At 48.0% G+C, this 22,316-nt stretch overlaps 1 protein-coding gene across 1 annotated transcript; it reads left to right on the plus strand.

Annotated features, from left to right (window-relative positions):
• The first annotated feature begins 5,831 nt into the window (after positions 1–5,831).
• Positions 5,832–21,645, plus strand: LOC115308654. Its single transcript, XM_040217128.1, has 7 exons — positions 5,832–6,184; positions 17,201–17,287; positions 17,369–17,479; positions 17,569–17,652; positions 19,834–20,077; positions 20,276–20,389; positions 20,758–21,645. The coding sequence occupies exons 1-7, from the start codon at positions 6,051–6,053 to the stop codon at positions 21,643–21,645; spliced, it is 1,662 nt and encodes a 553-aa protein (XP_040073062.1). The 5' UTR covers positions 5,832–6,050.
• The last annotated feature ends 671 nt before the right edge of the window (positions 21,646–22,316 follow it).

Raw genomic sequence — 22,316 nt, forward strand, 5'->3', positions numbered from 1 at the left:
CTAGGGAAGGAGAGGAATTAGGTTTAGAATTCAGTAGCGAAAAATCGGCAGTCATGATTTTTAACGAGGATGAAGTTGAGAGGCTGAAGATACAGAATATTACAGTTGAGAGAGCTAGTAAATACAAGTATCTAGGAGTATGGATATGTGATGGTGCAGAATATCTCAGAGACCATGAAAAGTATATAATAGGTAAGGGCAACAGAAATGCAGCTGTAATGAAAAATAGAGCACTTTGGAATTACAACAGGTATGAGGTGGTGAGAGAGATTTGGAAAGGGGTCATGGTGCCTGGCTTGACTTTTGGAAACGCAGTGCTATGCATGAAATCCGAAGTGCATGCGAGACTAGAAATAAAACAGCGCGGAGTAGGTAGACTGGCTTTGGGGGCACATTGCAAAACGCCAAACCAGGGAGTACAAGGAGACATGGGATGGGCATCATTTGAGAGCAGGGAAGCGGTGAGCAAGGTAGAATTTGAGGATAGGTTGAGGCAAATGGACGGGGAGCAATGGGCACGGAAGGTTTTCAGCTATTTATACATGAGGAGTGTAGACACAAAGTGGAGACAGCGCACTAGGAAATTAAGAGGAAAGTTTTTGGGCTATAGCGAAGATACGGAAGAGCAAGTCTCAGTTAAGAAGAAAGTTAAGGCCACAGAAAGAGATCGGTGGCTAGAGGGAATGCAGACAAAGACGGCTCTGGAAAGCTATAGATTAAACAAAAGAGTTATTGCCAAAGAAAGCATTTATGACAATTCTAGGGGAAGCTCATTGCTGTTTGAGGCAAGAACGGGTGTTCTGCGAACCAGAACATACAGAGTGAAGTACCAGGAAATTGATACAGTGTGCACTGCTTGTGGAGAGGAGGACGAGACGGCTGAACACTTGATACTCTACTGTAAAGGGCTTCACCCTATGCCTACCGAAGACAACATAGATTTAATAAAGTCATTGGGTTTTAGAGACAGCGAAGGGAGAGTGGATTTCAAGACTGTAGAAATTACCAAGCAAAGATTAAGTGAATGGTGGCAGAAATCGAGAGAAAACTAGGTATTTTCTTATCCACTGATGGCAAGGGGGTTTGGAAGCGGATCCACGTTCGCGGAGCGGTTGCGGATGCGGATCGCGAGCGACCCCGTTGAGACACACCCAGAGGCGGTTGGCGTTTTCTCGGCGATCACGCGTGATCTTTTTAGACTTTCGTTTGGCAACCCTGTTTTGCAATCCACAATCCACTTTAATCCACGATACAAAGCCAAAAGTTTGCTATTCGCGACTCCAGCAAAACGGACGCCGCCAAGCGGGAAAACCGGGAACCAGCCGGTCCAGGTCGCTCCGCGCCCCTCCGCGTCTCTGGTGGCTTTCGCGGAGACCTGTTGTCGGCGCGGTGGCGAACAATGTAATTTGACGAAGGTCCGAATATTTTTTAAGTTTGCCTGTGTGATCATTAGTGCGGTGAAGCCTCAGTAGATTGTTTTCTTCTATTACGTGTTTGAAAGCCCGTTTACTCCACAGTACACGGTCGCGTGCTTTCGATTTCTTGGATGGGGAGGAATCACGGAAAACCTTCTTGATTTCTTGTCTGTCTCGAATCACATTCAAAGTGACGACTGCTAGGTAACTGATACTGGAGGGAACATCAATGTTGCAGTCAAGTGAATGGTAAGGTTCGATAGCTGCTTTTCTTGAGTTTGGTTGTGTTTGGTTAGCTTCAAGTTTGAGCCACCCACGCCGGTCGGTGCGTTGGCTATTCATATTGGCTGCTTTTCGCCGAAAAAGCCTCTGGACCACACTGAAGGAGTTTGGCTGATTTCGTAATTACTTGATTCAGGAAAACTTGCTCGCTGAAAATGATGAATGAGGGAAATTATTTGTTTTCGAAAGGTGGGAGACAAGTCTCGCAACGTTATATGCCGTCACGCATTTTGACCTATCGCGCCTCCAATATTTATATTACGAGGACGTCGAAGCCAGCAGCAATATACGTCTACATTGGTCAGGTTGACCGGCCACAAAAAATACTAATTTTCTCCGTTCAGGATTTGAAGCAAAGTTCAATGCAGAGAGGTTCTGCGCGGATCTTCAATGAAGACTCTCTTCAGTTTGTCTCCGTGCTGCCGGCTATAGAACATTTTGGCTAAGTTTAAGTAGTATGTCTCCGTCTGTCAAATGTACTTTTATTCAGCAGCTCACCTAATAGCTAGTCAACTAAGCTCATATTTCAACCTGAAGGATATACTAATATCGCTATAGTGGGACCTCCCCCCCCCCCCCCCCCCATAGTACGTAATATAATACATAACCCGCTCGTCAAAAAGACTTCTCGATTGCTACTAAAACCTGAATTAAAATACGAGTATCAGCTGCTTAGTGGGGCGCCGGCGGGTTAACATGGTCCTTGGCTCAAGAAGCGGTTGCTTAATTTTCGTAATTTCCCTGCAGCCTGGGTTGTTGGCCGAGCAGACGACTGGAGCTGTTTCGTAAAAGCGGATACGCACAAAAGCTCGATTTCGCGGACAGATAAGTCGCATGGGCGAGGCATGCGAGTTAGCTGAAAAGTTACTCTGTGAAACAATTCTGTAGTCATCGCCGCTTCCCTTAGGTGATCAAAACTGATTAGTATATTACCGTCTCTCCGGAGCCCATAGTTTCGGTTTTGAACGAAATCTCCGAAACGAAAGTTTGACACGAAAAGAAAAACACCGGCAAAACAATACTATGCTTTCAGAACATAGTGACAGTTGCGCACACAGGGACAAGGACAGAGAAGAGGAACACGTAGACGACAGACAAGCGCACGTGTTCTACGTGTTCCTCTTCTCTGTCCTTGTCCCTGTGTGCGCAACTGTCACTATGTTCAATAACTACCAACTCGCCCAACTGTCTACTCTACTATGCTTTCAGGTTTATCTGCACCGGCTACACTTAACCGTCTCAGTTCAAATATCTATAAAATTGGGCATTAAACAAAAGAAAATCTGTTAAATTGAACGCGCCACCTGTTCAGGCGGCCCGGCCGAGCCGCCGCGACCTGGACTCAGCCGCCATGTTTGTTTGGTGGTGGCGCCCCCTATAGGTCGCTGGAGTCGCGAATTTCGGCGCTCTGAAGGTTTTTCTTCGGGATGTTCGCAAGCATTACTAGTTGAGGCAGCGAAAAAAGAGGCCTGGACCCGACAAACTCGCCTGTGAGTCCCTCGACTTCGTCGACAAGCAAAGCCTAGCTAGGCGCGCCTTGCTGACTCAGAACCGGATGCCCCCGACCTTTTGTTCGAAGTGGACCCTTCCCGCACGAATAGCTGACCTTGTTTTCGAGATAGAAGCCAGTTCCCCCCCCCCCCCCCCCCCCCCCTTTCCCGCCCTCCTCGTTGTTCGCTCTTATCATTTTCGAAGTTGCGAGCGTGGGGTGTACCGTGGTGCGGGGGAATGTGTTCGGTGCTAGCCGGTCGTGGCTTCGTTGGTGGCGGACTGTCCGCTCGTCACTTGCACGTCGGTTGAGTCCCGCCGAATTCACAAAGCTCACTTTAATTGAGGGGCCCCTCCACTTCCTCGAGGACGGCGCGAGGGCCGGCGTTGGCCAATCGCGACGACGGATCCGAAACGCCGTACGGATTACCTCTGCATCGTCTGGTGCGTACCCTTTTTTGTTTCTTGAGTATGTTCCCTTTATTTTCTTTTGTTAGTAGTGAACGTTACAGGTCGAGCTAGCGCACGTACCCTGCCAGCTCCGCGGTAGTGCCTTGGCTGCACAGTCAGGCTCACGACGTCTCTATCGGCCTCCGTGGTGGTCATGCACGGGATCGAAAGCTTTCAATAGTTCACGCGACTGTCTTAGTGGGTACGAAAGCTAACATTTCGGTAGATCAGAGGCGGGTTCCGACGTTCTACGGGCAAAGACTAACAAAACAGCGAGCTTCGGGCTGCGGAACCCGGAATAATAAACAAACTCTTGCCCGAACCAAATCTCCGGTGCGAAGCCCGTTAAGATTACGAGTCAATTCTTTTCGCGGCGGATTCAAGTGACGGACGTGAACATCACATTTCTCCGTTGATTTCTCTGTTGTAACGCTAAGACTACAGTGCCTTGGACTTCTCGCCAGCGACACGTGCCATCTTGTTTCGAAAGTCAGTGACGTCACGTCAGCGTCGCGTTGTGATTGGTGGCCGCTTTGCGGTTCGTGAAAGCGGTCGGGAGAAATCGGTTCCGAAGCGGTTGGCGAACACGCGCTCCAACCGCTCGATCCCAGCGGCTTTACGGTTGAGAAAGCGCTGATCCGCTTCGCGTTTGCAGATTCGCTTCCAGTGTGAACGCGCCATAAGTGGGCCAGTGGTTCCACGCCAAGAAAATGTCTATGCGCGTCCGCTGCGGGAGCGGCTGTCGAATAATTGCATCCTAATGACAGTTAATGGTAGCGGCACGATCGCGCCAAAGGTGTGTCACTCGGACGTCTCATAAAATACGCCTATTGTTCTCCTTTTCAATGTGTTCGGGGGTAGCCTAATTCTGCATTTGAAAACGGTGAACGAAATTTTGTTTGCTATGGTACGTTAACAAGTCATCTTGGTCTCAGTTATGTCTGCGAAAGCTACTGCGTATTTTAATAGGATTTTTTTTGTATCAGTGAATGGGGATACCCTTTGACTTAATTTCCTGCAGATTTTCGCTTCAGCATTTTTAACATCATTAGTAATAAAGGGTCAAACTTTGGGTATGACCATAGAGCTTTTAAGCGCGCATTCCACAGCACCAAGATTGCGTTGTGAGCAGCGTTGTGAACATGCGTTGTGAGCAGCGCACCGAAATATAACTCCAGGGAATACCCCCTTGACCACCGTTTAAATTGACACGAATAATACTCATGAATAATTCGTGCGACAAATGGTTTAGTGTACGCAGGATGCAAACACACACACACACAGCCTAGGAGGGAACCGGGAACTTTACTACGATTTTAATTTTTTTGTTATTTTTGTTTTGGACATTTGAGAATACATTTTTTTCATAAGTTGTAAAAGCTAATGTGCTTGTTAACGGTTGTGTAGGCTTTAGTAAAGAGACCTCAAAGTTTAGAAAATGACATTTCGAGAAAAAGTGCAAACAAACAATAGCCATGGTGCAGTACGGCTTTCCAGTGAACACGTGAACTGAATATAGTTTACATCTCAAGTCTTATTATTTTTAGTTTAAAGTAAAACGACATATAAAAATACACGTGCGTCTGCCAAACTTGCTAAAAAAAAAAAAAAAAAAAAAAAAACACGGGCCGCCGTTTATGGCGTTATGTTAAAATGACTGGGGGTGCCCATACGCGCTCGGAGCGGCACGGTTGTCCTCCTCACGTATAACTTTGTAACACTAAAATAAAAAAAAAAAAAATTATAGTTTTTGGTCGGTTTATACCGAGAGTGTCCTATTTTGACGCTTCAACACTACAAATACCTGGGAGACATGTGCCATTTTATACCAATACTTCATTAAACATGAATCGACTAGTCAATTATTTTGCTTGATCCATCTTCCAATGTTCACCGCGAACAATATTTACGCTATCTGGAAGGAATAATTTCCTCGCCTCATGTTACCTTTTTGTAGAGTCTTTCAGCAGCTATGTCATATCACCATGTTTATTTTATATTTGCAGGTCTGTCCGACCTTCCTGTCGTAGGAAGATAAACAGTCGGTACCCAACTCTGCGGGGCGTGTGCGATCCAGTGGCCTTTTGGGAGCAGCTTCTGCAAACATGGGAGTCACGGAATTCGACGGACGTCGACGAGACTTTGCTCCTCCATGAGCAGAGAGACCCGCCAATGGTCGTGTTGGCCTCTCCTCTGGATCTGCGGATTGTCCACTCGTCCCGCAACTGGGTTTGCGACCGCACCTTCGGGTACTGCCCTGCCCCATTCACCCAGTTGTACACCATTCACGGATTTGTACATGGGGACCGTTGGTTGCGGCGCTCCTGCCCGGCAAGACCTCCGCTGTGTACGACAAACTTCTTGAAGTCGTGCGGGACGCCCTGAACCGTCGCTTCGGGCCTACTGGAGCGCTGCATGCGGTCCATTTTGACTTTGAAACGGCCGCCATCACAGCCTGCCAGAGAGCATTTCCTGGCGTTACGACGAAGGGGTGTCTTTTCCACTTCGTCCAGTGCCTCATCAGAAAGATCGAAGAACTGGGACTGCAGGTGAGACCACGAGGACGATTTGTTAATGTGTTTTTGGATGTTTCGTGGTTCTGGCATGCCGCTCAATTTCTTTTTATAGAGTTTTGTGACGCCTACTTATGTGCCTTCGAATAAATTGGTGATACCGAAACTAACCTCCCGAGTGACGTTATGTGAGAATGGTTGCTTCTTACCTGTCGTCACGCTCCCACGTCATGTTAGGCGAATGTGCGTAAGAGGTCGCGGGAAACTCGTTTCTTCCTGCCTTTCGTGGCGGCGCCAGCGTCGCCCCCGGTGCGATCTTTCGCGTAGTTGTTTATTAATTTGAGCGGCAAGCAGGCGTCGGTTCGCACTGAAACTTGGTCAACGTTGCGTGATCATTCCCGACGCCTCTTTCAACCGTCAAATGAAGTTTCCAAAGCGCCTTCATTGTTCCTTGAAAGAAGCGCTAAGGTGGTTTGTGAAAAAAAAAAAAAATTGTTTTTGATGTCATATAGTTTGTTAGGTGTCAGTTAATATTATATTTAAAATTTCATGTTACAAAAACCCCTAATAATCTCACTGTAAGCGAAAAACATGCGGACTTCTTTTCTTTCTCGGACTACTTGCATTGGATATTGATCCCATGCAAGTATCGTATAATACGCGAAAATTGCGAACATTATTATTATAACTCGTTCTGGAACGAAGTCTGATCTACGCGAAATTCGGACATCACACTACTTGATCGGCCGCGCAGGAAGTTATCGCTTACGACTGGCTTACGAGCCCTTTCCGCATGCCTCCTTACGATCGCGAGACGCCCCTTACTCTGCCAAACTGCGCAGAAAAAGGAGAGTGTGCGGGCGAGCTGGTAAACGTTGGTCTTGTTGGAGAAAACACGAAGTCTGTGGTAAAAGAAGAAAATGATTTGCCTAAAAAAAGGAATTCAGAAAAAAGCCCGTCTCCGGTTTCCGCAACATAAGCAGCAAAAAAAAACAAAAAAAAAAAAAAAAGGGAAAAACGGGCGTGTTTTGATCTTTGACCACGTTTTTAACAGGGAAATAGGTGGCGAATGATTGCAATCCTTTTCCTTCTTTGAGTGCGTAGGAGTTATCGCCATAAAAATATGATCTCCGAAACTGCCCTAAATTGGGTTGTGTGTGTGTAGAACAGCCTAGAACTTGGTCTGCCTCAAGGGGCGTCGACTCTCAGCTGTAGATGAGCAATTTAGGCAGTGCAGTACAGCCGCTAGCCTGGGGTCTTTAACGTGCATCACGCAGTAGTGATACGCGACCACACATACGATGCTCATCCAGTTCGGAACAGGCAGGGGCGGGGATTGAGCCCAGCATCCTGGGCTCTGCAGCGCGAGCTTTCGCTCCACGTGCTTCGAGCTGGTGTGCGCTAGCCCACTCGGCCACCGATCCCCCCAAGAAACTGCCTTTAGTACCCATTTAAATTGTTTAATTTTTTATAGTTTAGTTATCATTGCATTTGAAATTGTCCTCGCGCCAGATCCAATCACAGCCAACTTCCTCGTGTTCCTACTCACGTTCACGCCACCCTGATGATTCGCGTTGTGTTTTTTTTTTCCATTTCATCAGACCTTTTACCGGGATGCAGTCCAAACCGACTTCAAGGAATGGGTTCGCAAGGTAGTGGGACTGTCCCTCCTGCCACCACAGCTCGTGTTCACTCACTGGACCCTGCGCCTCAAGTGCTCTCGACCAGTCACGGGAGATGCACGAATTGACGGAGCCATAGAGGATTTTGTTCTCTATGTTGAGGTGCAATGGCTCTATTCACCAGCTCAGGTGGAGCTGTGGAACTATCATTATGATAGCGACAACTTGAGGACAACAAACCATGCCGAAGGGTGGCACAGCTCCTTGAAACAAAAATTTCAGTCTGTCCCACGGATGCCCCTCGGCAAGTTCCTGGCCGAGTACCAGCGGTACATTCATCACCAAAACCAGGTAAGCGAGTTACCCACTACCTCGACGTAACCTTATCAATGATATGTTAATAGACTGCGCTTAATCCCGATTAATAATAATAATAATAGTAATAATAATAATAATTATTATTATTATTATTCGGGATTAAGCTACAGGAAGGCCTGGGGCCCATACCATTTAGGTCTGCAGTAACGCATGATACTAGGATGACGATATGTGAAGTTGTACAGGCTGGAAGAGGTGTGATGATGATCGAGTAAAGGTGTATATAAAAATAGGGCCCAAACCCCCCCCCCCCCCCCCCCCAAGTTTACAATTCAAGTAGCTCTCGGTTTTTGTTTTTTAAAACTTTTTCTTTTCTTTTTTTTTTCTTTTTTACCGCGCGACGCTTGTGCATACTTCTATGAGGAGACCTGCAGCAAAATATAAAAAAAAAATCAAACTAAATCGTGGACAGAATGTAATTTTTCATAATTGTTTAATTTCTAGAAACTTAACCTAGCAAGAAAAACTTACACATTTTATTAAATTTTAATTTGAGAACCAAGTCGGGCAACACAATTCACGAAGTAGAGCTTTGAGACTACTTTGGCGGTGACACCCTGGCGAAAGTTGGAGAGTTGAACGGACCATTCGAACCTCGATTTTCGACATTGAACCTTTGGTTCGAGGAAAGTTCGCGACATCCCTAATTCTAACACGAATACGTGAATCGTTTTAATTACACCGAAAGCAGCAGGAAGCGTTCGGGTGTCACGTGCATACATTGTCGCACATGTTGACAATGATGTTCCTTTTTTTCCTCCATTCATCCTTTCTTTTTATTCTATATTCCTGTAATAGGTAAGGATCAGGCAGCTGGAAAGGGGCGAGCTCCCGAACGAACGCCGTCGGGAGTAGGCGGCCAACAACGACGCCATCGAGCGCCTGAAGCAGGACATCGTCGTCCATTGGCGCGAATTTCTGCTAGTACCTGTGGTGCCGCCTTTCCTCAACCGATACGACCAGTTCGCCTTCAAAATCGACGAATTTTTGAAGAGGGCGGCAAGGCGGCTCGGCCTCAACGGCTGATAATTGCTGGCCGAAACAGTAAAATACAAGGAACACGATGTACATATGTAAATAAATATATATTAATGAGTTACTGTTCCGCTGCAATCACCTTCACAGCCAGCTTCGTAGTGATCGCTGTTTTTGTTTCGAAATGACGGAGCGCGGCGTGGCTGGTGACAGGTAAGCGTCGTATGCTCGAGGACTGGAGATGATTTTAGAAAGACACTGATAATACTGGTTGTTAATAATATATCTTACTACGTCGGTACTTTTTTTTCCCATTAGGATACGACACCCAATAGATCGTTTTCCTCCTCCGCTGCGATATCCGCATGCGCACCGCCAGCCTTGTCTGCCTAGTTAAAGGCCACGTGGTGGATTACGGAGAACTTTGCGGGTTCTTAGCGGGATGCGGAAACGTTCTACGAAAGCCCGCTAAACGCAGGGGCCCTCAGAACCAGAACCGAAGCCTCCGTAATCTTGAGAGCAAGTTGATGACAAGTGTCGACACAAAATGAAGAAAGCAAACCGGAAAACTTCAATCAAAATATATAGGCAATCGAAATATATAGACAAAGCATTAAAAAAAAAATCTTTCGCCAGTAACAACTAAAAACACACGCACGCGCGCGCACACACACACACACATACACACGCACACACGGAGCAGTCTACCGCTAAACAGCATGACTTCACGAGTATTCACATCGAAAATAGAATTCAAAGCGTCCTCAGAGATAAATAGCATGACGGCCTAGTCCTTTGTCCACGTTGGGTCGTCGGAAGTAAGAAAACAATAAAGTTTCCGTATCTCACTTAGCGGCAGAGCGTCCATGTTCCGGAAATGCTGAGCAACCGAAACTCAAAATACTTGACACTCCCAAGCAGGCCGCGTGCACAGTGCTGCCAGATCACAAAGCACTGGTGATCTGGTTTCGCATAAAAAGAAAGTAGTTTTGTTTCTAGGCAAAAGTGTTTGGACGGCGTTTAGTGAAGTCATTGCAATACTTGGTACAATCAAAGCGATTTTTGGACGCTAAAAAAATTCTGGCGTTCAGTGCAATAGAGTGACGCAATAAAAAATAAAACTAACTTAAATAGAGCGAAGTTTTTTTTTCAGTATTGTTAAATTTAGAAAATTACTTTTAGCTAGACTTGGGAGGGATGCAAAAGGTACATATTTCTCTTAAAGGACGCGTGCAAAGGAAAAAATATATATATATTTTTAAACAGCTTATAACACCTTTCCAAAAAACACTCGATTCCAGGGGCAACAAACCGTTTTCGAGCCCAGTCACTGAGTTTGAGGCTAGACTCTCACCGGCGTCCCTCCTAACCCTAACCGAGGGGACTGTGATTTCAATAGGCGCAGTTTGAAACACTGCTGGCGGCTAAATTCTCGTCTTTTCCAGCTATATTTTGTGTTTCATAATACATGTATTTTCCCGAGGACATTGAGAAAGCATTGTACCACATTTTAAAAAAACAAAAAAAGCAAAAAACAAAACTGTAAACTTTTTTTGGGGGGTACGCGCGCGACAGAACGAATGCGACTGGAATGTATAGATCTTTTCCACAAGGGCGCCGCCATCTTGAATTGTCGTCACTTCCAGTATGGGCGACGAAAAAAAAGTAAAACGTTTCAACCTGTAACTAGTAAAAAAATAGAGGCGAGCCAAAACGAGAATGTGTGACGGTTAGGCTTATATCCTAAATGTCTTCTATTGGCGTGGCAACGGCAAAGTTACGTTTTCGCCCATACTGGGAGTGACGTCAATTCAAGATGGCGGCGCCCTTGTGGAAAAGGTCTATAGTTCTAGTTTTTTTGTTTTTTTTCTTACGATGAGTTTTGACGGCGCCGCGGGATTCGCCGCATGTGAAACGACAAAGCGCTTTACTGTCAAAAATAAATTACTACAGAAGGGGGCCGAAAGGCATGCACTTTTCACGCTCACAAACAACGTGTTTACCGATGGACAGGACACGGACATACAATTGAGGAAGTGTTAACATTCGAACAATATATCGTACGTACCACACGATGCAGCGTTATCCGAAAATAATTTACTTGAGAAAGATCTCAAATAACACAATCACAGTCGACGACAGTCATATCTTGACGATCGGACGGAATCCGAGATGACTTCGTTTTGGAGCACGCCTTGCGGAGAGCTTTCTTTTTTCACAACCGCACCAAGGCAAAGAAACAAACGCGATTGACCCGTTTCTCACCCCAACCCGGACAACTATTTTTGGAGATGACTGAGGATTCTACGCGGATTATCTCTGGGAGGGGCAGAGTCTCATGACTCTGCCCCGTTCGGCGGCAGTAGGTGCGCACACTTAGCGTAATTGTGCAGTTGTCAGTCAATGTTTCAACTACCTCGTTGCATCAATAGAAAGGTCAAATGAAAATCACGTTATCCAGAATGCACCGCAACATTTGTCACTTGCGCAGTAGACTGCGTAAAATACTGTTCGATCTTCTGTTCTTGAGGCAGAAAATATTGAAGAGAACCACACTCGCAAAAGCTCACAAACGCACAGTTACCGTGTCGCCTACTCCACACCTCGCCGTAAAAGCTGGTTGTACTTAACTGTACGATGGTAACCGCTGGACTGCGCGGCGTCCATTTGCGATCCATGGCCCCATCGCTTTCGTGCGCGTGCACGAAAGCGATGCATTTGCATTTACCAAATTTTTGCCGAACTTTCTTTCAAAATTTCGGCATGTGCGGAACTTTGCTGAATCTGAAGTTCGGCAGATTCGGTCCATCGTTAACTTTTACGGCGTGTGTGTGTGTAGGCGTTGTAAAAGAGGGTAGGGGGGAGGGGGGAGAGGAGAGGAAAGGACGAGTTGTGTATGCGCACCGGGTGCTTTGGTCACTGGCTCCTTTTACGGCGCAGGCGATAGACCCCCTAGCAACGACGATCACGCCGGATTGGCTGCTCGACAACGCGCGGGAACTTAAATTTTGGATTCGGACGGCGCGCGTATCACTTGAAGCGCGCTAACCTACGCCCGTGCGTGCGTTCACGCCGCTTCGCGGCGACAGTGTGCGGCTGCTAATTACAAAACTATTAAGCCACTTAGCCCCCCCCCCCCCCCCCCCTTTCCCCCCCTACGTGCCGCTTTGCGGAGTCCAGTCGGCAACCTAAGCCCCGCTGTCCCCCATGCACTTCCGGAAATAGGGTCCGATACGATTTAGTTTTAAACGTAAACATTTTTGACAGAGGTCTGTCTGGTTAGGAAGAAATTGACAGAGTTTTTGCGGACTCTAACCAAAGTTTTATTTAAAAAACACATAAACCCGACGTTTCGGGACCCGCTCGGTCCCTTGGTCACGGGTGATTGTAGGTGGGGGCGCGGTGGGGAAGGTTGCCCAGGTGGTTGGCCTTGCTGAGGCTTAACCCAGAGGGCGCGGGGGAGGGGGCGCGGTGTGAAAGGTTTGCCCGGGCGTTTGACCTTGCTAAGGTTTACCCCAGAGGGCGCGAAGTCCAGACACGTACGCGCTCGGGAGAGTGCCCTTGGACCGGTTCACGTTCTTACTCGTTGTTTGGATAAACCAGGACTCTAGATGAAGGCGTTTCCTCCAATGTCCCTCGGTGGCCACGATCTGAGTCTCGTCGAGGGAGAAAGAGTGCCCCGTTTTTTGCTCGTGCTCTGCCAGGGCGCTGGCCTCAATATCTTTCTTTCTCACGTCGTATTTGTGTCGTCGAATACGATCCGGGAAGTTTTTCGTTTCCCCCACATAAGCGACCGGGCAATCCGCGCACGGCACGAGGTACACGAGGCCTTGAGCCCTTTCCCTTCCTGGTCTGTCTTTGGGGAGAGGAAGCTGCCGACGGATGGTAGACACGGGCTTGTGGGAGACGGCGATGCCGTGTTTCCGAAGGACGCGTCCGACGGTCTCACTCACATTTTTCACATAAGGGAGACAGATCCGATTAGACGGTCTCGAGGTCGGAGTCACAGGGGGGTGGCGTAGGCGTTTGTAGATGTCGTTAATGAACCGCTTTGGGTAACCATTGTTAACTAGATCAGCTTTGATCTTCTTAAAGGGACCATGAAATGACTTTTTTACTTTTTCCAGATAACTTTTACATTAAACCGTCAATGTTCACTGAATACCGAACAGGCATCCGTTTTCGTCTCGCTTCATTAACTTCTACACAAAAAATTAATAAAATATCGACTTTTTCTTGACCGCAAAACAAGCCGTGACGTACGCTGCTTCCGGAACCGGAAGTTCTCTCGGCAGTTGGAGATGGGAGCGTTAGCGGCGACGAGTTGGGGTGTGCCGGTAGGTTTTACTGCGCCGATGTCACCGACATATTTTCTGAATCGGCGCCTCTCATCGCCGCATCGCAGCTGAGCGAAATTCAATGAGATACGTTGCGCTACAGCGACAGCATGGGACTAGTCCCATACGCCGTTATGCCTGTTGGGAAGTGCAGCGAGTCTTCCGGTGAAGACTCCAGAAGTTAACCCAACTGTCATTGTTGGTAAAAGGCGGCCAGTGTCAGTCGTTTGCAAAGCGACGTAGATGGAAACAAATTGCCGCGGCGTTTTTCGCGGTCTCGGAGATGCAGGAGCGAGCCGACGTTAAAAAAGATACGTTTGAACTACGAGTGTCAGCAAGAGCCACGTAAATACCTGTTCACACTCGGAGTGGACGCGCGCGTTTGATGGAAGTGCTGTATTCGCGCTGTTGGTAAGCGCTTCAGGACCGATCTTTTACGATTGCAACTCGATACTGACGCGACACTCGTCAAAGAAAGGTTGGACCGGTATTGCGCGTATACCTCCCACGAACTGTTACAGCTCGACAGTGACGTGCAGTCTGTCAGAATAAAAATGGCATACCAATAACAAAGTGTACATACCGTGTTACGAAGGTAATCCATACAGCGTTTATTTCAGCTCTATATCACACAAAACAAGAAGAGAGAATTGACGAGGGTCCCTTTTCGACGAGTGTTCGTCAACCCTGCCTCGGAAAACAAGGGGAAGAGATTGACCTCACCTCTTAACCTAAAATTGAGGTCAGCGATCAAACTATAATACAGGAAGGGTCCACAAGGGTAGCGCGGGCATATTCCATTCAGCACGCCAGCCGGTCGTAGGCAGACAGACGGTCTTGCGACGAAGCAACGCTGCGCCGAGTCGGAGTGCCTGCTAAGCCTATATCCTGAGAGCTTCGTAGGAGCGGGATTCGCGGCTGTTGTCGCTCTTCTCGGGTGTTTGTGGATCCAGCGTTCTTGTTCGTCGTGGTCTGTTTTAAGTACATTTTTTTCTTGCTGCTTGAAGTCGGCACGCGCGAGATGAAGACGTAGAAAAATAAACGTTCAGTCAGTCAGAGTTCTGAGAGGAAGGAAACCAAAGGAAATCACCGTTCTGAACTCGGCCCTGCCCTACTGCGCACGCGCAGTGGTTGCTTCGTTTACCACACGATAGATGGCGCTTGGCTCTCAGCATTATCAAATTTGGCAGTTTTCGCCATACATCTCTAATTATGCTACAAAATGTGGATCTGAATATTATTTAACAAAACTTTTAGGAAACATTCGCCGGCTATTTATTGTTTACGATCGCGGAGCTGGTGAGGTAGGCTCTTACCCAATAGGCGACCTGGATTTGGCTGACGTGCTCCATTTCCGCGGATGCATCGTAGTGAACAGGCGAAGGAAGGAAGGCGCAAAAGAGTCCAGTTTTCTTTTAAAAGTTCTATAGCAAATAATTTTTTTTGTCTCCCTAGTTTTGTGTTTTTGTGTTTCTTTTCACACCTTTTACGACGTGCGGTGGATGAAATTCGATTTTAAAATCATTTCATGGTCCCTTTAACTTCTTCTCGTAGGGCCTCCTCCGTAGAACACACGGACAGCGCCCGTCGGAAAAGGGCGCTGACCACTGAGGCCTTGTGCGATGTGGGGTGATACGACTCGAAGTCCAGGTATCTACCGGTGTGCGTAGGTTTTCGGTATACCGCGAAGTTGAGCGCGTCAGAAGCTCTCCTGACGCTCACATCCAGAAACGGGAGCACGCCGTCCGTCTCTCGCTCCACCGTGAACTGAATCGACGGTTCAACGGAGTTCAAACACTGGCACAGGCGCTCAACCTCACTGGCTTCGACGATGCAGAAACAATCATCCACATACCGGAGGAAGGTCTTGGGCTTTGGATTAAAGCAAGAAAGAGCTTTTTGTTCGATGTACTCCATCGTGAGGTTGGCCATGGTAACGGAGATCGCAGCTCCCATGGCAGTTCCACTCGTTTGCTTGTAGAAGCGTCCATTGAACGAGAAGTATGTGCTCGAGAGACACAGCTCCAGAAGGCGGCAGATTTCGTCCACGGACAGACAGGTTCGTTCTGCTAACCCGGAATCGGCGGAAAGGGCCGTCCTGGCCACAGAAAGTGCCAGGGGCACCGGCACACTCGTGAAGAGTGACACGACGTCAAAGGAAACCAGAGATTCGTCGGCGTTCACCTTTAGTCCTTTGACGAGATCGATGAAGTGACTCGAATCTCGCAAGTATGTGTCCGTGGTGCCAGTAAGGGGGGAGATGAGCTGGTGCAGGTACGCCGAAACTGCACGTAGTGGGGAAGTAGTGAAGTCCACAATGGGGCGGAGGGGGACCTCGGGCTTGTGGATTTTTGGTAGACCGTACAAAGCGGGAGCGGACCCGTTGCGACAAATTAACCTAAGATAAAGGCTGCGTGAATCCGGGTGCTCTTTGAAAATGATAGACAGGGCCCTGTTTATGGTATTCTGGATCTTGCCGGTGGGGTCTTTTTGTAGGGGCGCGTACGCCGACGTGTTCAGCGATGTTTCGTCAACAACATTCGTTTTATTCAGTGTTAATCGTAAACGAAGAAATGTCATACTAATCACCAAATGCTTCGACAAAACAAAATGTTTGAGGAACAAAAATAAAAGAAGTACGCCCACACCATGGATAGAACCCGGGTATGATACGTATGAGGCAGCCATCTTGCAACAAAGTTACGCTGCCGCTTCGGAAACTCGCATTGTATCCGCTGCCTATTTTGACGGCGGCAGTGCCTATCTCCACGAACCCGCCTATCGGGCGTGAGCGCCGTTGCTAGGGTATGTATCGCCTGCGCGTTGAAAATATGCCCGCGCGGGTGGTGGGGCGGTGCCCTTGGTATTCCTTGGGCGCCTCCGGCCAGTGCCCTGCCCAGTGGCGGCCGTTTCAGTGGGATCAAAACACATGCCTTGCCCCCCCCCCCCGGTTGGTACGCCCATGCATGTGGGCTATAATCCTGGAAATGACTACATGGCCATCTTGCAAGAAACAATTGTCCCGTTCACTTAGAGGACTTCTAAAGTTCCCACACATTAGCATCCGGTACTCAGGAGGGCAACATTCTGACAACAGCAGCCCTCCACAGTGAGAACAAGTGAGGTCCACAAGTTTCCCACCATCAGAGGACTTTCTGCACGTGTTTGTCCGTGCCCCTTCAGAGTTGCATTTTGGAGCTCTTGGACAAGGGCAAGCCATCTATGTTGAAAGTGAGAGAAAGTACAGCTGGCAACTTCTCCACATGACACAACGCATGTTGCAACCCAGCAGCAAGTCCAAAATGGCAGTATTTCCCTGGTTACATAGTTCTGATGGGGAATTGCTCATGTGGTCTGCACGGTGTCTGTAACAACGTGCGTCCATTATTCGGTAGGTCGGGCAGGCCAACTCGACTTCTTAAAAGCTTGAGGAGAGCTCTCAGTGGCCTTCTCTTAATTCCATGATCTATGGCCCACTCTCGCAACGAGTCTTGGAACCCGGCCGGCGTGCCTGTACCTTCTTCAGCCTCGCTGCACTCTGAAGCACCCAGACCTGGCAGGCAGCCTTCAACAAACTCACCGAACAAACAGGCCTTATCGCAATCTTCCCCTTCGCGCCTGGACTCTTGGCGGCAGCGCTCGCTGGTATCCTCTCAAAGTTACGACATTATGTTCCAGAGTTTTTAGCAGGGACCGAGTCATGGTTTTTCTAATTTGATTTTTTTTTCTCTTATTGACAGGCTGACTGCTCTGGAAGGGACGCACGCCGCTTTACCGCCCAGGCCCTCGCAGCTGATCCCCTCGGAACAAAACCAGGCGTGCCCTCAGTAAGCGATGCTCTTTCGTTTTGCTTGTTGCATTGCATGCAAGAAGGCTCTGTATACTCATCTTGCTTTTGCCCTCTCCAGACTTCCCGGCCCAGAGCCGAGCCAGACGTTGCCTGTTTTTCTGCCCTTGCCAAGCCCAGTGCTCGGGTCCTCGCAAACGATCCCCTCGGAACCAAACCAGGCGTGCCCTCAGTAGGCGATGCCCTTTTGACTTGCTATAGGTGTATTGAACATGCGAGACGTCCACGGGATACTCAATTTTGATTTTTTACTACTTCCAGGCCTCCCTGCGTGGCTAAAGAGCTGAGTCAGTCGCCGCCTGTCCTCACACGTGTCCTGAGCCCAGCGCCTAGTCATGGATCAGAGTAAGACATAAATTCTGTGCATGATCTAATGTAATTGATAAACATAACAATTGAAGGAACAGGTAAACTGCATTATGAAATGTTTTTCTCAAATTTGGTGCCATCTTAGGAGTGCGCAAGGCACTGGAGACTATAAATGCTATGTTTTCCTATTTACACATGATGTTTATGTGTCCTGCTGGGAATGTGAGCTTTATTTAGAGGTAAATGATTGCCTTTGACTAAACAAGGAGCTTGGTTAGTCTCTATCTTCTTTACTTTGTCAATAATGGAGGAGATGGAGACTGCAGAATTTGCCAGAGTCCTGGTCACATTGGCAACTGAAAACCACAGTATTGACACACCACGAAGTTTCGTGCCTAAATAAGACACCCTTTGTGCATTATTGCATGTGCCTTCTTCATAGTAAGCAGCTTTCTTCTGTTAAAGCCAAACATGCTGAAAGTTCCTGCGAAACACCTTAATTATCTTTTGTTTACATTCTCTCCTGCTCCCTTGAGTGGAGCAGCTTGGAAAGCTAATCTTTGATTGTCTGGGATAGAAAAAGAAATCAAGGGATGGTATAGTCGTTTCCATAGTTTTATATTTGGGGTTCGTCAGTTGCTATTACCTTGTTGCAGGTTAAGAAAAGCATGACAAACTCATACCTGTTAAGCCCTCCACTCTTTTCATATTAGCAGAGCAAATGTTAGAGAAGAGGCGAGCCCTCTCACCTTTTCTACAGTATTTGCTAACTAAAGTAAAAAGGGCGGAGGGCTTCGTGAGTAGTAGTTTGTGCTGCTTTTCTTAACCTGCAACAGGGTGTAGACTTTTAGAGCGCAGCTCTTAGGGGCCCGTTTCCGGCTTGAGCGGCGTCGGCGTCGCCGTCGGCGTAACCGCGCGGTGCATCATGGGAAATGTCCCATAATGCACCGCGCGAGCTCCCCACCGGGGTCACGTGACCTCGTGGGGGGGCACGTGACCCCCCGAAGTCACGTGACTCCCGTGAGGTCACGTGACCCCTCCTCGAGGTCACGTGACCCCCGCCGATGTCGCGTGACCCCCGATGACGTCATCGTCACTGATGACGTCACCGGCATCCACATCGTCATCGTCATCATCACTGATGACGTCATCATCACTGATGACGTCACCGGCATCGTCATCGTCATCATCACTGATGACGTTACCGGCATCCACATTGTCATTGTCATCATCACTGATGACGTCACCGGCATCCACATCGTCATCGTCATCATCACTGATGACGTCACCGGCACCCACATCGTCATCGTCATCATCACTGATGACGTCACCGGCATCCGCATCGTCATCGTCATCATCACTGATGACGTTACCGACATCCCCATCGTCATCGTCATCATCACTGATGACGTCATCAGTGACGTCACGGATGTCGTCACCGGCATCCGCATCGTCATCGTCATCATCACTGATGACGTCATCAGCAACGTCACTGATGACGTCACCGACATTCGCATCGTCATCGTCATCATCACTGGTGAAGTCATCAGTGACGTCACTAATGACGTCATCGGTACCCGCATCGTCATCGTCACTGATGACGTCATCAGTGACGTCAGTGATGACATCATCGGCATTGGGGGCCACGTGACCCCCCAAGGTCACGTGACCCCCCCTGGTTAGTTTAACCCCCCCCAGTGCCCTTCCCTCCTCCTCCTCAACAGCTGCGCTCTAATTCGGCGTTACAGGGAGTTGTAAGCGGCTTTCACTTTTTTACTGCTAACAAACACACTCCTGTCCCCCTAAAAGACTTCTGGTTGCTCCGCTTTGGAAGGCTTTCGAGCCTAGTGACATCAAAATGTTTGGAACCATAAAGTTCTACAAAAGTCACGAAGGGGATCTAGCGAGGTCTTTCTTTTGTGCCGTAAAACAGATAACAGGGATATTAAAGAATCTCCAATAAATTTGTCACTAACCGGCCCTTTAGCTATTCAACTAGATGAGAACTGGTCATAAAATATTTGATGAATGTTGCAAGCACTGCTACGGTGGAAGTTTGTCCTCTTATTTGACTCAAAGTTTGCGGCGACATATATTGCCAACAGCACCTTATGTCGACGGTTTCGATAGAAGGGCCTCTAATTGCATTCTAACACAATTTCATTATTTTCTATTGCAAGGTGTACTTATGTATGCTGCATTGTTATTCTTGTCCAGCTCTGCCCTCTTGACAACTCCCGTAGCGGGGAGTCTGAAAAGGAAAGCCCCTGGAGACAGTAGCAGAGGCAAGCGGCGGCTGCTGACCCCAAAGACCAGGCTCATCCGGAACTTCAGGGTGAGAGTCAGCAAGCTGAAGGAAAAGCTGACTTTCAGTGCCAAGAGGACGGCAAGTAGAAGTCAAATGCTAGAACAGCTTAAGTCCTGTATGTCCGTCAATGTGTGCAACTTCGTCCTAGGCCAGGTACAGGCTATCGCTGTTCGCCCTCGTGGCATGAGGTGGACTGCAGCAGATAAAAAGCTGGCCCTTAACCTGTATTTGAAAAACCCTGCAGCATATAGAGTGTTGATGAGGTGTTTGCAGCTACCATCTAAGTCGACATTGAAGCATAGCATTCTTGGAGTCACGAAGGCTCCTGGCTTCTGTCCTGTGATCCTTCAGGCTATCAAGAATGCTGCTACCTCAATGCCTGACATGCAGAAGATGTGCGTTTTGTCATTTGATGAGATGCACATCAAAGCTCAGCTGCAGTACTCAACAACGTCAGATTCTGTGGTAGGCCTTGATAATTTTGGGACGGAGCATTCTCCTTGACCTGGGCAGAAACCGGCAACTGAAGCACTCTGCTTCATGGTTTGTAGCATAGCAGGAAAGTGGAAGCAATTGCACGGGTACTTCTTTTCCTCGTCCTCAACGCCAAGTGACGTATTGCAAACACTTGTTCAGTGCCTTGAAGCACCTTGCAGAGTGCGGTCTGAAGGTTATGGCGGTCGTCTGTGACCAGGGCCCGACAAACCAAAGGCTGTTCTCGCAGCTGGGTGTTTCACCTGACAGGCAATTCTTTGCTTTTGGTGAATCAGCTGTCGTTGCCCTTTTTGATCCACCACACCTTCTGAAGTCCACAAGGAATATATCTTTCCAAGTATGACATCAGGTTTGGTAGATCAAAAGTGGCAAAGTGGGCTGTAATCGCTTGCTTTTATGCCACGGATTCAAAAAACCAGTACAAGGTGGCACCAAGACTGACTGACCAGCATATACAGGTTAGGAACAAAATGAGAGTGAAGTATGCTGCACAGGTACTTAGGCACAGTGTAGCTGCCAGCCTCTGCATGATGCAAGCACGCATCAGTGGCATTGATGACTGTTCCGGCACAGCAGAGTTTGTGGAACACATGGACAAACTGCTTGACGCGCTGAATTCACGATTCCTAGCTCACTGGAAAGTGCTCGCACTTGCGATGACTACATCCTCCACACACGTTGACAGCTTGAGAACAAAGCTGCACTTCATCCGATCATGGGAGCTCCTCACAGTAGAAGGGAGGCATGTGCCATCGCCTCCGTGCAGACGGGGCTGGCTAGTGACCATTGCTGCTGTTTTGCAGGTCTGGGAGCAACTGCGGGCTGAGGGACTCTCCTTCTTGATGACAAATCGTCTGAACCAGGACTGTCTCGAAAACTTCTTTTCTGTCATTCGTCAGAAAGGGGGTTTCCGAGAAAGCCCTGACACAGAACAGTTCAAAGCAGCAGTAAAGGCACTCATGACTGAGAATCTGATGCGGTCGAGTCGGTTGACTAACTGTAAGGAGGACCTGGATGAAGTCCTGCTTTGTGACAGCAGTTTCCCATCGGGCAACTTGCCACCAGATGTAATTGGTGAGGAGGATGCAGACCATGATCATGTCTCTGGGCCTTCAGATACCGCACCAGAAATGGATATTTTTGAGGAGAAAGCAGCAGCCTACTTGGCAGGCTACTGTGTGAGTCGCACACTAGCTAAAGTTGGGCAATGCTCTCAGTGTATATGACTGTGCCATAGCCGTTAAGCCCGCAGCTTATGTTGCTTTATTTTAAAGAATATGATTCGACGTTGATGGCTCAAGGTCTTAAATGGCCCTGTGAAACCGTGGTTGCTGTTCTGGCACAAGGTGCAGACATTTTCGGGAAGGAAATTCATAACCTTTTGCATGAAACGGGGTCTTTACAGAACGTTTTCCAGTTTATGGGATCTGGACAGTCACTGTGGTGTGTGTTGTCCAGAGCACAAAGATGTTGTTCCTAAAAATTTCTCACATGTTCTCTTCATCATCCTAATCCGCGTAAAACTAAAAGAAATAAATTATTCCTTTAAAAAGTCCGCTTCAACGCGCCACATGCGTCATGCCCTACATCAGTAGCTGAGCTCGACTTTCCAACACTTTTACCAGCATTCTGTACGGTATTGCACATTTGTGCTCTACCAAATGACCGTAAATGGAAAGTTGCACAATATCATACTTCCTATAAGGCTGTTTCCGTCTGTGTGCCATGTATAGTTATGCCATTTTGTCTTCAGTTTTCATGCCTGTGCCACATATATATATGTGGTTGAGAACACAGCTGGACTTCATCCGGTCATGGGAGATCCTCACAGTAGAAGGGAGGCATGTGCCACCATCTCCATGCAGATGGGGCTAGGCTAGTGGCCATTGCTACTGTT

This window comes from Ixodes scapularis, unplaced genomic scaffold, assembly GCF_016920785.2.
Source record: "Ixodes scapularis isolate PalLabHiFi unplaced genomic scaffold, ASM1692078v2 PGA_scaffold6__148_contigs__length_123643588, whole genome shotgun sequence".
In the NCBI taxonomy this organism is placed as follows: domain Eukaryota; kingdom Metazoa; phylum Arthropoda; class Arachnida; order Ixodida; family Ixodidae; genus Ixodes; species Ixodes scapularis.